General features: G+C 38.3%; 1 protein-coding gene across 1 annotated transcript in view; it reads right to left on the reverse strand.

Moving 5' to 3' along the window:
• PRIM2 (DNA primase subunit 2) overlaps positions 1-15281 on the reverse strand; it is a 266903-nt gene that overhangs the window by 63995 nt on the left and 187627 nt on the right. Inside the window, exon 10 of the mRNA XM_026654855.1 lies at positions 14277-14462. Within this exon, the coding sequence (XP_026510640.1) occupies positions 14277-14462 (186 nt within the window). The remainder of the gene's footprint in view (positions 1-14276; positions 14463-15281) is intronic.

The following is a 15281-nucleotide window of genomic DNA, read 5'->3' on the forward strand; positions in this document are numbered from 1 at the left end:
GAAGGTGCAGGCAGGACTGTGGGTCCCATGCCGCTTCCAAGAGTCGGTGGTGGACCTTTAAGGGGGCTGGGCACCCAGCTGGGGAGGCATGATCGCATGGCTCTGCAGCAATCTGGTGGGCTGACCCAGGTCCCTTCATAGATGACCCTTGGGCCTTCTTGTTCGGTGCCGGGGAGCGCTTCCTGGGCTTCTTCTTCAGCACTGGCAATGATGAATGGTGCCAGGAGGAGTCGGGTGCCAGCGGTGCAGTGCACTGCACACGGAGGCCGAGGCACTTGGCGCGATCTGCCCAGACAGCTTGGGAGCCGGGCAGAGGGCAGACTCCATCAGGAGAGCCCTGAGGCAGATGTCCCGCTCCTTCTGGGTGCAGGGCCAAAAGTTTTTCAGATCCAGCATCACTACTTAATGTGCGACTCCCCCAGGCACTTAAGGCAGCTGCTGTGGGGGTCACTCACAGGCATAGGCCTGCTACAGTTCAAGCAAGGCTTGAACCCGGGAGACCGGGGCATGCCCCGCCTGGGACAAAGTCCCGCTGGGACCCTAACTACTAACTAATTCACACTTAAGACTAGCAAAGTGAACTATACACAATGGCCTTAAGGCACGAAGCTCAAAACGGTAGACAACCGCTAGCTCTTGCTAAGCAAGAGAGGTTCTCCAACTGACCATCACGGGTGGTAAAAAGGAACTGAGAAGGCAACTGATATACCGTGGCATAAGCGCGGCACTCCAGAGGGCGCCACAGCCGGCCCTACGGGTACAGCGAAGGCAAAAATCTCCAACGGCCGCGCACGTGGGCATGCGCACACCTAGAATGGAATCGACATGAGCAAGCACTCAAAGAACAACAACAAATGTTGATGGTAAAAGGTCCCAAAAGGAGACAAATACTGAATTAGTCTAAACAAAAAGGCCTATTGATATAACTCAAGAACTATGTTAAGGTCATGAAACAAGAAAAGCGTGGAACCGGAAGTTCATGAAAATTGGTGTGTCAGAAGTTAAACTTAATTCATAGATAAAATGAGGGGATGGGCTAGTCCACCCACCACTTCCCTTTTTTGGTCATTAAAAGGACATTTTTGAGGAAAAGGTTGGCTGACTGAAAAACAAAAGGAAGGGAATGAGCGAGCTTCACCATCATGTGGCCACCACCACCATCTTCTGGGACCCTAGACTGTCTTCGTCCTAATCCCAAGAAATGCCCTAACCAGACGATGCCAGAGAGAAAGATCCAGACCACACCACAACTTCCAGCTGCATCCCAAAAACCACTTGGGGTGTGAGACTATCACACACACACACACACACACACACACACACAGTATTCTTTTCCTTTGCTATCCAATTTCTTGTCTTTTCTATTCCTCTCCATTTTCATTGTGTCTAATAAGAGTATGACTTAGGTGGTCAAGACTGCATTGTTTTGACACACTTATTTAAGACTATGACCAGAAAGAGGGAGCTAAACGCAATGCCCTAAACAGTCAGACACTGATATAAGGCACGTCTCGAAGCAGCTGATAAAACCATAGGCTGTGCCTGTGTTTTTCCACAAGTGATGTTGCAAGTGAAAGTCAACACTAGAAATAGAAGCTTCATTTTCTATCTCTGCTATTCTTTTCAGTCCCCTATTGTGCGTGTTCGCCTTGTTTTGACTTCAAGGAAACGGGCTCAGACTTCAACAGCAGCAACAATAACAAACCCAGCCCATCTCAACTTTTTCCCCCCGCAAAAGACAGTTATTACCATCTTTAATACCATCTAAAAGACTGTCAAACAGAGGTTTTCTTTCTAAAAACGCTTTACAGCTAAAGGGAAAATGTTGTTAAAGTAAAAGCATTATTCAATACTTTATCTTTCAAATCCTTAACTATTTTCCTTTTGTTTTGTATCTTTAATAAAAGATATTTGAAGGTGCTTTTGCCATAGCTCTAAGCAGGCTGAGGTCTCTATATACCAAATCCCAAATCCTGTTTAACAGTTTAATGTTGGACAGTTTCAGGGTCACACCTCTTACTCTTTGAGCCCATTTATTCCAACTAAATTAAAGGTGCACTGGTGTTACTGCTCCATTAAAAAATTATTTACAATAGTATTCAACAAAAGTAGGGTTTAATCTAGGTTCAATGGTAGTTCTGTGAATAGAGGACTTGAGGGATCAGGCTCTTAAGCAAAAGTACTTTCTCACAAATAAACCATTTTTATTATTAAGAAATGGCATCTTGTTACCAAAGTGTCTTCAAATGCTATTTTCCTTTGTGGGGTATGGAAGTAACATTTCAAAATAATTTTTCAGTTTTCTTGTACTCAGATAGTTAAATGTAGCCATACAACACATGGTATTGCTTGTGATCAGCATGTCAATTTTCTCAATACAAAATGGAAATGATTCACATAAAAAGCCTTAAAATTCACATACTGTGCTTTACTGCAACTATGTTTGAACTGATGATTTCAAAGAATGAGAATGGAATACAGATAGTAATTAGTTCTACAGAAGCTAATTTTTATAGTCAGTGATGGAAGAAAAATATAATAGCACTCATTTCATTCTAATGATGGGTTTAACCCAAAATATAATTTAATCAAAAACTTGACTAGCTAGTTCCCTTGATAATTTATGCAAGCAAAGACAATCTGCTCAAGTCTAATGTTTATATATTAATTTTCATAATGTGCTATCATGAATAATTATTCTCATTTACACACATTTCATGGGGATGAGACTAACCACTGAATATATGCAGCATTTTAATTATACATTTAAAAATTCAGAAGGAAGACTGAATAAACATTTTCTTGAAGTCCTATCATAGCCTTCACAGAAATGTCTGACAGGCCTTCTAATTTAGTAATTTACTTCCAGTAGAACAATAGAAACATACAATTCAAAGCCAAAGATCAGACTTGAATTTCCAGACAAGCATTTTAAGTTACATTCATAACCATTTTTCTAAGCTTACAAATAAAATGACATCTTTTGGCAAGGAAACACAATAGACTTTTGACAGATTTGTACATTATAATTAAAAAAATAGGTGATCAACTAATGGTTCATTTAGATTTATCAACTACAAACAGTTCCACAAATTAATGGACACCATTAGTCATTTTTGCTTCTACTGCTTAAAATGTACAAGGTTAAATAAAAACAGAGAATCTTGCAGAAAAATCAAAAATCAAGTTTCAAAACAATGCACAGGAAAACAAAAGACCAAAAAAAAATTCAACTAAGTAACAAGGTAGAATAGTTTTCAATGGTTGTTTTTGAAACTCTCATTCCAACTATGTACATGAAATCCTCCATGGGATAGTTTGAGTATGCATCAGAACAATCACAAGCCAGTAATTACCAAGAGTCTATTATGATTTTCATTCCATAAAAGTTTCTTTTTATTGTATAGGTCCGCCCAAAAAACCCTTAGTTTGTGAGTAATTCTAATCCAATATACTCTTTTATTGCACATAATCCTGTTTCTCTAGTGACTGACCTTGGCAAAGATACAGCCTTCACTTTTGAAAATTCTTCTTTAGCTTAAACTATAGAAGGCTGTGGTTTTGGTTCTGAATTTTCAGAATTCAATCTTCATTGGAAACTATGTTGTCTCCATGTATATGCAACCACAGTTCATTACAAAATGGCACGCCAGATGGGACTTGAACATCTGTGGAACAAGATGCTTGGAACAAGATCATCTAATGGAGGAGTATGTAATACAGTGGCTTAGTAGGTGATTGTGTTGCCTTCTAATAGCTGGTCCCAAGTGACTAAATACCAAACCAACACACCTACACCAGATTAGCAACATCACTACCATTGAAGTTGTAGGACTCTTGACCCGTCATTGTCAATTGAGCCATATTATAGGATAGTTTTCTGATGTGAATTCAAAAGTACTTTTATTTGTATCCTTACTAAATACTTCTGACATTTTCACTTAAAAGGAAGAATATAAACTAGAAATAAGGGAAGGAAAAGAGTAACAAAGCCTGTATTTACATCACACAGATGTAAGCAGTAACAAATTAGGTTACCAACTTTCATCACCAAAAATCAAGGGGAATTTTCGTCTGTCCTCAGTGAGATTATAACAAAATTTCCAATTTATCTTTGGTTGTTATATTTTATAGCCAAAATTTGCAATGATTTAAGAGAAAGATACAGATACCCACACACCTTTTTAAATGTCCTGGGTACCGGATGTTTTAAAAATTGTTTTTTTTCCTCCTTCTCTCAACTGCAACTGAAGCTCCTGCATGGTCTACAGGTAATATTATTGTGTTGTTATATTATACAAGATTGAAGATTACTTAGTGAGTAGAATCAGTTGTGCTAAGTGGACTATTCTAGCTGCCAATGTACAGAAATATTCTCCTGTACATTCACTTTCTTCCCATCTGTATTTCTGTAGCCAAATTTAATTTTCTGGGAAATATCTTAAAGTACAGCAAGGAATAACCAATCCTTAGTTTATGGATTTATCAAACTAGAATGGGTTTGCAAAATCAAGGGCTTGTCAACATGGAGGGGGTGGGGTTTAGTCAATAGTAATGCATTAGTGAGGATTGAAAATGCTTCCACACATATGATGCTAACCCTTAAAGCACACTAGCTCCCTATTTGGTGTGAATTCTGAAGACCTCTTTCAAAGTCTACTAAGTTTGATGCAAATTGAATTAGGGCAGACTAATTTTGTGTGTATGCAATGCTGCCACACAGTACTCTGGCAGTCCTCCAACTGCTATCCCACACAGCTTTGCAGCCATCTATGACCCACCTGTCTGTTTACCTGTGTACCCTCCCCCAGATGTCCCCTCCCCCATTTGCTCCTAAATTCAAATATATCAGCATTAGAGTGCTATTACTCCAGAAACCATACATCATGTCTCAAGCAGCCACTTGGAGTCATGGCCAGATCTTTTATCTCCTCGCCATCTAGGGAGAAGCAATGGTGCAGGTAGCTCCTGTGACCAACCACTGCAATAAGAAACTGTTCATGGAAATCTCAAAGCAGATGGGTGAAAAGGGTCACAACTGGGATGGGTGAAAAGGGTCACAACTGGGTGCTGTATAGAGAGCAAACAACTAAGGAAAATGTGCAGCAACCTAAATAGCAGTTCTGAAATCCAGGTATGTCCGCAATGCATCTGCGAGTCACAGATTAGATGGATTCAGTGGGAAGTGGGATGATGCCAGCAGAGTAGAATGTGAGGTCATACAATTACAATACGAAACTCCTTGTTTTGGATTTTTCTAAAAAAATTGTAGGTGAAGTCATATGTGTGGATTTTGAATCTGAAATGTGCTGTGAGAGCTAACTGTTCTGGCCAACATTCCTTCTGTTAATAAAACAAAGTTGTATTTTATTTATTGTAGATCATATAATGGCTGCCTCATCTGTTTAATGCTATGCTATGCTATCACTGCACTTTCAGGAGGACATCTGATGAAAAAATTGCACCTGAATTTTGCATTTTCTGAAGGATCTAGTGTAAAATTAAAACAGAGACTAGATTGCTGCGAATGTAATGAGATTGCCTTATATTGTTTCTCAAAGCTCTTGTATTACCTGAATGAGTTTTTCTACAATATGTTTCAATATTTTTTTGTAATGGCATAGGTCCCCTTATGATGCAGAAAAAGGTAACCCAGTAGGACTAGTCCAGAAGTGATCTCCCATCCTGTACAATAATGTTCAGTTGCCTTTTCCTATGTACAAATATGATTAATTATGCAAAATTACTAAGGAAAACGAAGAGAAGGGAGAAAATGAAGAAGATGAGGAGTAGCTAATTTAAATACACCCACAGGGAGGGAAGACTTACAAAGTCCCTCACCCAAAAGTAGACTCTTCAAAGGGGAGGGTGAGGGATAATGGAGAGAAGGCAGGGCAATACCAATACCCCTAAGTTTGAGACAGGCTAACAGCTAATACCTACTTCTGAATACCCAGAGTGACAAATCCTCTGAAGACCATGAGTTCCAAATAATACAATATCTTAAACACTTCTGGACAAACATCACCATAGCCAAATTTACTGTTCTTTGGAATTACTCTGGCAAGTAACTTTTACCATCACAAGACTAATATCAACCACAGCACAAGGTGGTTAAATAAAAGCATTCAAAAAGCCCTAATTCCAAAAGTACAAGTGTTTCTTTATCAAAATCTGGCCATGATAAACCAGATGACCCTGAGACAGAATACAATGTATCTGTGTATTGCACTATACTCTATGTATTTTGTGTTTAAATTCAGCCCAAGTTAGCCCAACACAATTCAGAACAATAAAACCGTAAGTGACTTAAATGAAAGACACTATGCTCTGACTTTGCTAGAAATTCCAGATTTATATTTATTTTAAGAAAATAATTTAACAAATACATTCTAAGCTAAATAATATTTTGAAAGGATATTTTTAAAGGTTTAAAACAAGAGTTTAATAAATGTTCTCTCTTGTACATAGGGTTGAGTGTTTTCCGCTTAGGCAGACATGTAAATTCCAGTTACAATGAAACAAAACTGCATAAAACAAAACAGCTACCATGATTAATTTAAAAATTCACTTTCATCATTTAGTTTGTAATTTAGATATATTCACAGGAATTTGAGACACTTTAGTAGAGTGCAGAAATTCAAGGAATTCAAAGAAAATTGCTAGATAGGCTTCACTCAGACATACACTATCCTCAAGTCTAGCAGAACTAAAGCTAATTAGACACTAACAAGCACAAATGGTCTACACACATTCACAGTGCCAGCTATGTGTTATTACTGAAAAGGGAAATAATTAAAAGGTCCATACGAATATTTTTTTCAATTCTGTTCTAGTTCTTATAAATTGCCCATCAATGTAGTGTATCTGAATGTTTTTTGAGGAATATATAGACATATGGTCATTCTGAAGAGATCTCCTCCTCCAATGCTGGTATCAATGTCTCATTCTTTTCATCCTCCTACTCTTTTCTTAGCACCTTTTTCCACACACAGAAATTCTGCATCTCTGTCCTGGTTCACAAACCCACCCCAAATCCATGTTCAAGTTCCCCCTTCATTATCTCCCCTTCCTTGAAGTCAACAAAAAGTGAACCAAAACATACACACAAAAATTTATCAAGTTACTCCTTCCTTTGAATTTCCAGTGTATTTCATCTTCTCCAGATAACTGCTTACAGCCCTTTAAACATCTGATCACTACTAACTTTTTAGTGAAACAAACAAAAGAGGCAGTTACCACTTCTGCCATTTCCACATTTTCTGTTATTGTCTCCTCCACCCCACCCCACTCTCGTCATTGACTAATGGGCCGACCCTGCCTTTACTCTACTTCTTGCTTCTAATGTACTTTTTCTTTGTAGTCAACTTCAGCTATTACTAGGGGGTGATTTTCTTTTTGTTATGATCTCATGGGAGATGAGACAGGTGCATTAATTCTTATCATAATAGATATTGGGGAGATATCTCAGGGCGTGGAGGGAGAATTTGTATTTTCTCCCTAGCATTTTTAATCAGACTCTCTTTGGAATTACAGTCGTTTTTTAAATTAACGAAACATGTAAATAACCCTTGAGGTAAAAAGGAGGTGCTAAATTCCCATTTTGCAGTCTTTGACTTAATGAAAAGGAGGGGGCGGAAATGGGTCATCTATTGACAAATGTGACAGCTGAGTCTACTGTGATTTCTTACAGACCTTTGGAAATAGTAAGAAAACTTTTTCTTCAAGGTCACCTACACAGTTTCGCTTGACAACCATGGCACACAGCACAGTATGACTGGGTAAGGAGGCAGTTACTACTTCTAATTCAGTTGCTGCACCTTTGCTATCTCTGAGAAATTAGCTTCCTTGCTACATAGGCAATGGAATTTTGTTTTGAGCCTTTTGACAGAAAACCAAGGTGTACTGTTATACATTTGAAAGTAGAAATAGAGTGGAATTAATGGAAATATGTAGATGAAGTGAGGAAAAAGCTGAATTAGGCCTCAATCCTGGAAAAGCCTCCATGTAGGTGGACCTCTGCACCCAAATAGATCTCTATTAATTTCAGCAGGACTCCAGACAGGTAGTGCCGAAGTCTTACTGAACACAGGTTGCAGGTTCTGGACTTTAGAGTAAAAGCAATTCAGTAGTAGTGAAAACTCTATGTCAAAAAACAAAGTTCTGCTATGGCCAGGGAAGTAGCTTCATTTTGGTGTTACTTTCCAAGCTTCGTGTTTGAAAAATAAGTGATGCCCTGAAGAAAGGGCCTGAACAGATTCTGGGATTAGTGTTTAATCATTCCTGGATTGGGGAAACAAGCAACAGACCCATAGATCTAATAAAAGATTATTCCTTTCACTCCCTATTCCCACAAAAATAATCATAGATTGGTAGATCAGATTACAGAAAGAAGATTGGTAGATCATACTGTAGAAAAAAGATCTGCTGAAGTTAATTTCTCAGGAAATGTATTGGGTAATCCAAATATTTTAGATAACCAGAAGGGAGGATCAAAATTATATAAAAAAATAATTAAAATGAACACAAAAGTGTGTTTCTCTCATCTGGATTTCCCAGGAAATCTCCAATTCCTGATATTGACTGTGAAGGAGTGAGTTTTCAGCCTTTGAGCTCACAATGTAACACCAAAATGAAGCTACTCCCCTGACCAAAGCAAGCTGCTAGGACCCAAAGTTCCTTTGCTTTTCTCCCCTCTGCTCCAGGGAATGCCACAGAAGCCAACCTCTTTCCTGCAGCTCTTCTAGCCTTATAGAGGAATCAGCGGAGCCCTTCCCAGCTGGGTCTAATAATACCCTCTACCAGGGCCAAATACCTGCTTCTAAAAAGGGTCTTTGCCTACAAGCAAAGCTAGCTGGTACTAGGCCCTCTAGCTCTTAAAGGGGCAGACACTGTTACACACATCGCCCCCTAAAACCTTGCCTGGCCCCATAGCAAGTTCTACTGTCTATACCCTTCACCATAGCACAGTCTTTTCCTTTTTAAGGCAGTCACCTCCACTTCCAGGGTCTCCTACTTCTCATCCTTCTCTGCCATACACTTGCTCTGTAGAAGGATTTCAGTATGAAACTTCATCGCTTCCTCCTCGGGTATCAACTGCTTCTGCTCAAAAACTGCCTTCCCACAGACCAGCTCGTTTCCTCTGTATAACTTGAGCCAAAACCACCTTGTTACAAGAACTATAGATTTCACACTTACTAGATCTATCAAAGGTTCAAAGTAGAAAACTACTAAAGTTCATAGTAGGAAAGTTCTGATGCTTAAATCTGAATTAATCACTAAAGATTGCATCACTTTTGTTTTGTACAGTTGCAAAGCTTTGCTTTGTTAATCATATTTATTTTATGATTATGTTTATTCAGAAGAATTATTGTTTTCTTATCAAACTACTAGGGAATGTCTGTCTTAAAGTTCTGAAGGTGAATCATCTGCAAAATTTACTGACTCTACATTTCCTACATTCTTATTTTCTAGATTGGTTGAATTTTTTATATTTATTCACAACAGAGTCCCAAATAAATAGGTTTCTTATAAAAAATGACCTGATATAATAGATTGTTTTATGTTCCTTAAATCCCAAATTTCTCTTGGGCAATTGAATACTTATGGCAGATTTTTTTTAAATAAACTTAGGAATTTTCTATTTATACTATCATATTTATTTCTTAGAACCCACTTCTTTCAGTTATAATTAAGTTAATAATAAAAAATCTTTCAATTAGACTCAAGTGAATGAAAGAAAGTAAAAGCAGATGCACATATTTCAAAATAATCAACTGTAAATATGTGCATAAGAATACCCAAAAAACTACTTGGAGAACCTTATTCTTTAAGGATTCTTTGGACAATGTTGAACTGTAGATTAAATATACTTTGCTTTTAACACAATGCTAAAAAAAAAATGCCATGGTTTTCTACAAAATAAAAGGATTTGGTCTTCCTCAATCATGTGCACAGCTGGAGACATCATAAAACCTCTTCTGTACAATTTACTTGGTAAATGTTCCATGTACTAGAAACGATCTTTCCTTAATAAAAAAAAAAAAAAAAAGAGCTTGAGCTTTTTTCATGCTATAGTACAGTGAACAGCATGAGCAGAAAGAATATATTTTCTAATTAGAACTTATGTGGCAAAGGGAAAGAGGAATCTTGGACAACAAAGTTAAAGCCACTGTGATGGGTTGTATATTAAAAATTATCTATCTGTATCAAAAACTTGATTCCAGACTGTTTGCTAAAGGAATAAATATTGTATAATGCCCCAAAGAAATGGATTTAATTTTCAATCGTTTCTTTGTTCTTTGATATCTCGTCTTCCTTCAAGTCTCTGCTGCTGTCATTCAGAGAGTGATCATATAGCTACATCTGAAAACAATGAAAGCATAGTAATAACTATTTCCCACTATAAAGTATGTTGTCTAACTGAAAACAAAAATCCTCATTTTAAAATTGTTCTATATATTTTGCTCTTATTTCATTACATGGTCAGCATCCATACTTCCCTTTGTATCAAAGGGGAGCCGTGTTAGTCTGGATCTGTAAAAGCAGCAAAGAGTCCTGTGGCACCTTATAGACTAACAGACGTATAGGAGCATGAGCTTTCGTGGGTGAATACGGGTGGCATCCGAAGAAGTGGGTATTCACCCACGAAAGCTCATGCTCCTATACGTCTGTTAGTCTATAAGGTGCCACAGGACCTTTGCTGCTTTTATACTTCCCTTTGATATCCTACTTCCTGAACTATTTTATAAACAGAGCAGACATTTAATTCTCACTTTTCTTTTAAAAACAAGGACCTGACAAAATTATTCATCAAGACTCAAACATCAAATAACAAGAACAAAATGTGCGAGAATCTATTTGAGTGAGCATTTTTATTCAGAATAAGGTTTATATATAAACACTATGTTAAAAGAACATTAGATTGAAAATCAACAACTCAAAAGGTAGGAAATGCCATAATTAAAGTTATCTGTGCAACCTTAATTCGGCTTCCTGGTGAATATGCATTATGCTAAAGTCTTTAATAAAATGATCACATACTATTTTTTTCCACAGGACCCTTGCCTCACTCAGTGCACAGGGCAGACAGTGCTCACTGAATGTGTAGCTATTCAATATTTCTTTTTATCCCCGTCATTCAAAGTATGGCCCCATGCATTATTTACCACACACCATCCAAACTCTGCTCTGAATACAGAATTATTAATTTCCTCATGGACTTCGCTATGGTGCTGTCATCATAGAATCTTTAAGACATGAATGAATTTATTTTTCACAGCCCTATGAGAAGAGATACTATTATTATCCCAATTTTACACATAGAGAACTGAGACACAGAGATTAAGGCCAAACATGTTAAAAGTGGGTGCCCAATTAGAGATGCCTAGGGCCTGATTTTTCAGGTATTTAGCATTACATAGAACTTTATAGGTGAAGAGCACAACTCCCAGTGATTTCAGTTGCAGCTGTGAATGCTCAGCACCTCTACAAATCAGACCCCTTGTGTCTCATGTTTTGTATCTGGAAAATGAGGACACCAGTGAAAACAGTGGCCCCACTTGTGAAAATTTTGGTTTACCTGACTTGCCCAGCATCATACAGGAACTGTGTGGCACAGGCAGAGATAAAATCAATTTCGACAGGGCTGCATTCAACATTATCCACAAAACCATACTTCTTGCAGTTCCCTGCCTCTTTTACTACACGCCTTCCAACTTCTGCAACAAATGAGGCAGGGGTCTTCTAGACAACCTCATTAAAGCCAAATTTAGTCCCTAGGCCCTGACCATCCTGTGCACTGATTATGGCAGGGATACTGTGGGGAAAAACTAGCATGTGATAGGTTAATTAAATGCATGCATCACAATACATGTCCACTAAGGGACCAAATTAAGATTGCACAGGCAATCTCTCAATTCTGGCATTTCCTAACTTTTGAGCAGTTGACTTTGCAAGCTTAGTGTTCTTTTAACTTAGGTGTTTTAGAATGTAATTTCCTAAGTTTTTTAAAAATTGATATTGAAAAATCAAAAATTTCATACTGTTATTATTTCCCACATGGGTCATCAGCAGAGTTGCAATCTTTAGATCCACAGCACAGTCCTCTATTACTTGAGCTAACAGAATAACTGTAGCACTACAGGGGGATGGATGAAAGACACTTTACCAGTGAGTATCTCAGTTATTTGCTAGACAGAAGAGATAGGAAACAAAGGGTAGAAATAAATGGTCAGTTTTCAGAATGGAGAGAGGTAAATAGTGGAGTCCCCCTGGCTCTGTACTGGAACCAGTACTGTTCAACATATTAATAAATAATCTGGAAAAAGGAGTAAACAGTGAGGTGGCAAAATTTGCAGATGAAACAAAACTACTCAAGATAGTTAAGTCCAAATCAGACTTGGAAGAGTTACAAAGGGATCTCACAAAACGGAGTGACTGGGCAACAAAATGGCAGATGAAATTGAATGTTGATAAATGCAAAGTAATGCAAATTGGAAAACATAATCCTAACTATACATACAAAATGATGGGGATCTAACTTAATTGTTACCACTCAAGAAAGAGATCTTGGAATCACAGTGGATAGTTGTCTGAAAATATTCACTCAACGTACAGCGGCAGTCAAAAAAGCTAATAGACTCTTAGGAAGCATTAAGAAAGGGATAGATAATAAGACAGAAAATATCATAATGACACTATATAAATCCATGATACGTCCACATCTGGAATACGGTGTGCAGTTCTGGTCACTCCATTTCAAAAAAGATATATTAGAAATGGAAAAGGTACACAGAAGAGCAAAAAAAATAATTAGGGGAATGGAACACCTTCCGTCTGAAGAGAGATTAAAAAGACTGGATCTTTTCAACTTGGAAAAGAGACGATATAGAGGGGATATGATAGACTATAACATCGTGAATTCTGTGGAGTGAGTGGATAAGGAAGTGGTATTTAATCCTTCACATTACACAAGAACCAATAACATTAATAGACAGCATATTTAAAACAAACAAAAGGAAATACTTCTTCACACAATGTATAGTCAACCTGTGGAACTTGTTGCCAGGGGATGGTCTGAAGGCCAAAACTATAATGGGGTTCAAAAAAGAATTAGATAAGTTCATGAAGGATAGGTCCATCAAGGGCTATTAGCTAAGATTATCAGGGATGCAACTCCATGCTCTGGGTGTCCCTGGCCTCTGATTGCCAGAAGCTGGGAGTGGATGATAGGGGATGGATCACTTGATTGCCTGTTCTGTTCAATCCCTCTGAAGTACCTAGCATTGACCACTGTCAGAAGACAGGATACTGGGCTAGATGGACCATGGCCAGACCCACAATGGCCATTCTTATGTTCTTGTGTTCCACTGGCTCCCCCTTCTCTATTGCATGATATTTACGTTATCTGTCGTCACTTATAAGGCTCTACCCCATCCTACTTATTTCTTATTCACTATCAGAATGTTAACTCCCAATGATAGCCCCATGATGCCAGCCTCCATCACCCACTTACTAAGTTTTCAAACAAGCATTCCTTCATGCTTTCTCCCATGCTGCCCCTCGTGGGGCAGCTTTCTGTAAATATCCACAAAATTAGCATGTTATCCTACTTAAACCTCTCTTTCCTATGACACCTAGAAAACACTTAACAGCAGCTAGGCCCTTGGTTCCTCTGCCTATCATTCTGACCAAAACTGTCTCATTGTTTCCTTTTCTTCCCCCATCTGTCTATATGCATGTGTTGCTTCTTATCTTATACTTAGATTGTAAGCTCTTGGGGGCAGTGACATCTTTTTGTATGACATCTAGCACAATGGGGTCTTGGTCTATGACTAAGACTCTTAGTTCTTTATGAGAATACAAATAATAATAATGACTATTACAAAGTTTCAGCTAGTACAAAATATGGCAACTTTCCTGCCATTTCATTTCCTGAACTGCACTGGCTTTCCAGCTGCTTAGTGGTGCAATACAACATGCCAGTTCTAACCAATAAAGCTCTATTTGGTTTAGAACATGGCTTTCCTTGGAATTGCCTCTCTTTTCCCATGCCTCATTGTAATGGTTGAGACAAACAAAGATAACGACATTCTGTTAAAAAGCAAAATTGTACCCAAAAAGAGAAAAGGACTTAGAAAGGTGCATTATCCTAGTTTTTACACTAATGTTTAGTAAAATAGTTTCCAGTTAATAATGAAGTGTGGTATGAAGCACAGAGTATATTATTAAGAAATCCTTGCATTTTGATATTTAGCCTTGTTTTTAAAACTTACCTTGTCTGCATCCACTTTTCCTTTAATAAATTCAGACTTCCAGAATTGCAAAGCTTGTTCCAGTGTTAAGCCAATGCCCTTTAAGAACAGTCCATATTGCATACGACCTCCGTGACGGAGATGGTGGTTATCACGCAGGGCTTTGTGCAACTGTCTCATGCAAAGAGGAAATGATTTAACAGAAAGCTGCAAGAATAAGAAAATATGTATGTAAGACAGACTGGCCATTTAACTGGTAGGATATATGTTTATTGGGATTACTAATTAACTCCACTTGGAAAGGCCGATGGCTGTGGGAAATAAAATGCACTGGATTGCAGATTATTCAAATATGTCCTTGACCCTTTAAATCTAATAAGTCTTCCAAGGACAAAAACAAAAATAGAGTAACAGAAGTGTAAAGCTACTAGGTAACAAAAGTGTATTTGATAATTTTCTTTCTTACAGAAAAAAAAACCTGCAGAATCATTACAATGGGTCTTACGCCTGCTTGTAGCTCCTTGGAGGATTGTACCCCAAAGCAAATGAAGGAGTGTATGACAGTTTAAGCATCAAAGAGTCACAGAATCTAAGGCCAGAAGAGAGCACCAGGTCATCTAGTCTGACCTCCTGTTAACACAAGCTACCATCACTCAGCACCAGTACACTAAACCCAACTGAAATTAGATCAAAGTATTACAAGCCCACAGGAAACTAAACTACTATGTGCCACAGACAGATAACAGGTGCTCCAATACACGAGGACTCTGCAATGGTAGAGAATTTATTGCTGGAAATATATGGGTATATTGCATGTAAGCGACATGCATCCCATGCTACAGAAGAAGACAAAAAAACCCACATGATCACTGCCAATCTGACCTGGGGTAAAATTCCTTCCCGACACCACACATAGGAACAGGGCCGGCTCTAGCTTTTTTGCTGCCCCAAGCAGCAAAAAAAAGCGCCGCCCCCCGAGCCCCCCCGCCGAGCGCCGCGCCGCCCCCCCGCCGAGCGCCGCCGGAA

Source organism: Terrapene carolina, unplaced genomic scaffold (assembly GCF_002925995.2).
Source record: "Terrapene carolina triunguis isolate 2854851 unplaced genomic scaffold, T_m_triunguis-2.0 Scaffold42, whole genome shotgun sequence".
Taxonomy (NCBI): domain Eukaryota; kingdom Metazoa; phylum Chordata; order Testudines; family Emydidae; genus Terrapene; species Terrapene triunguis.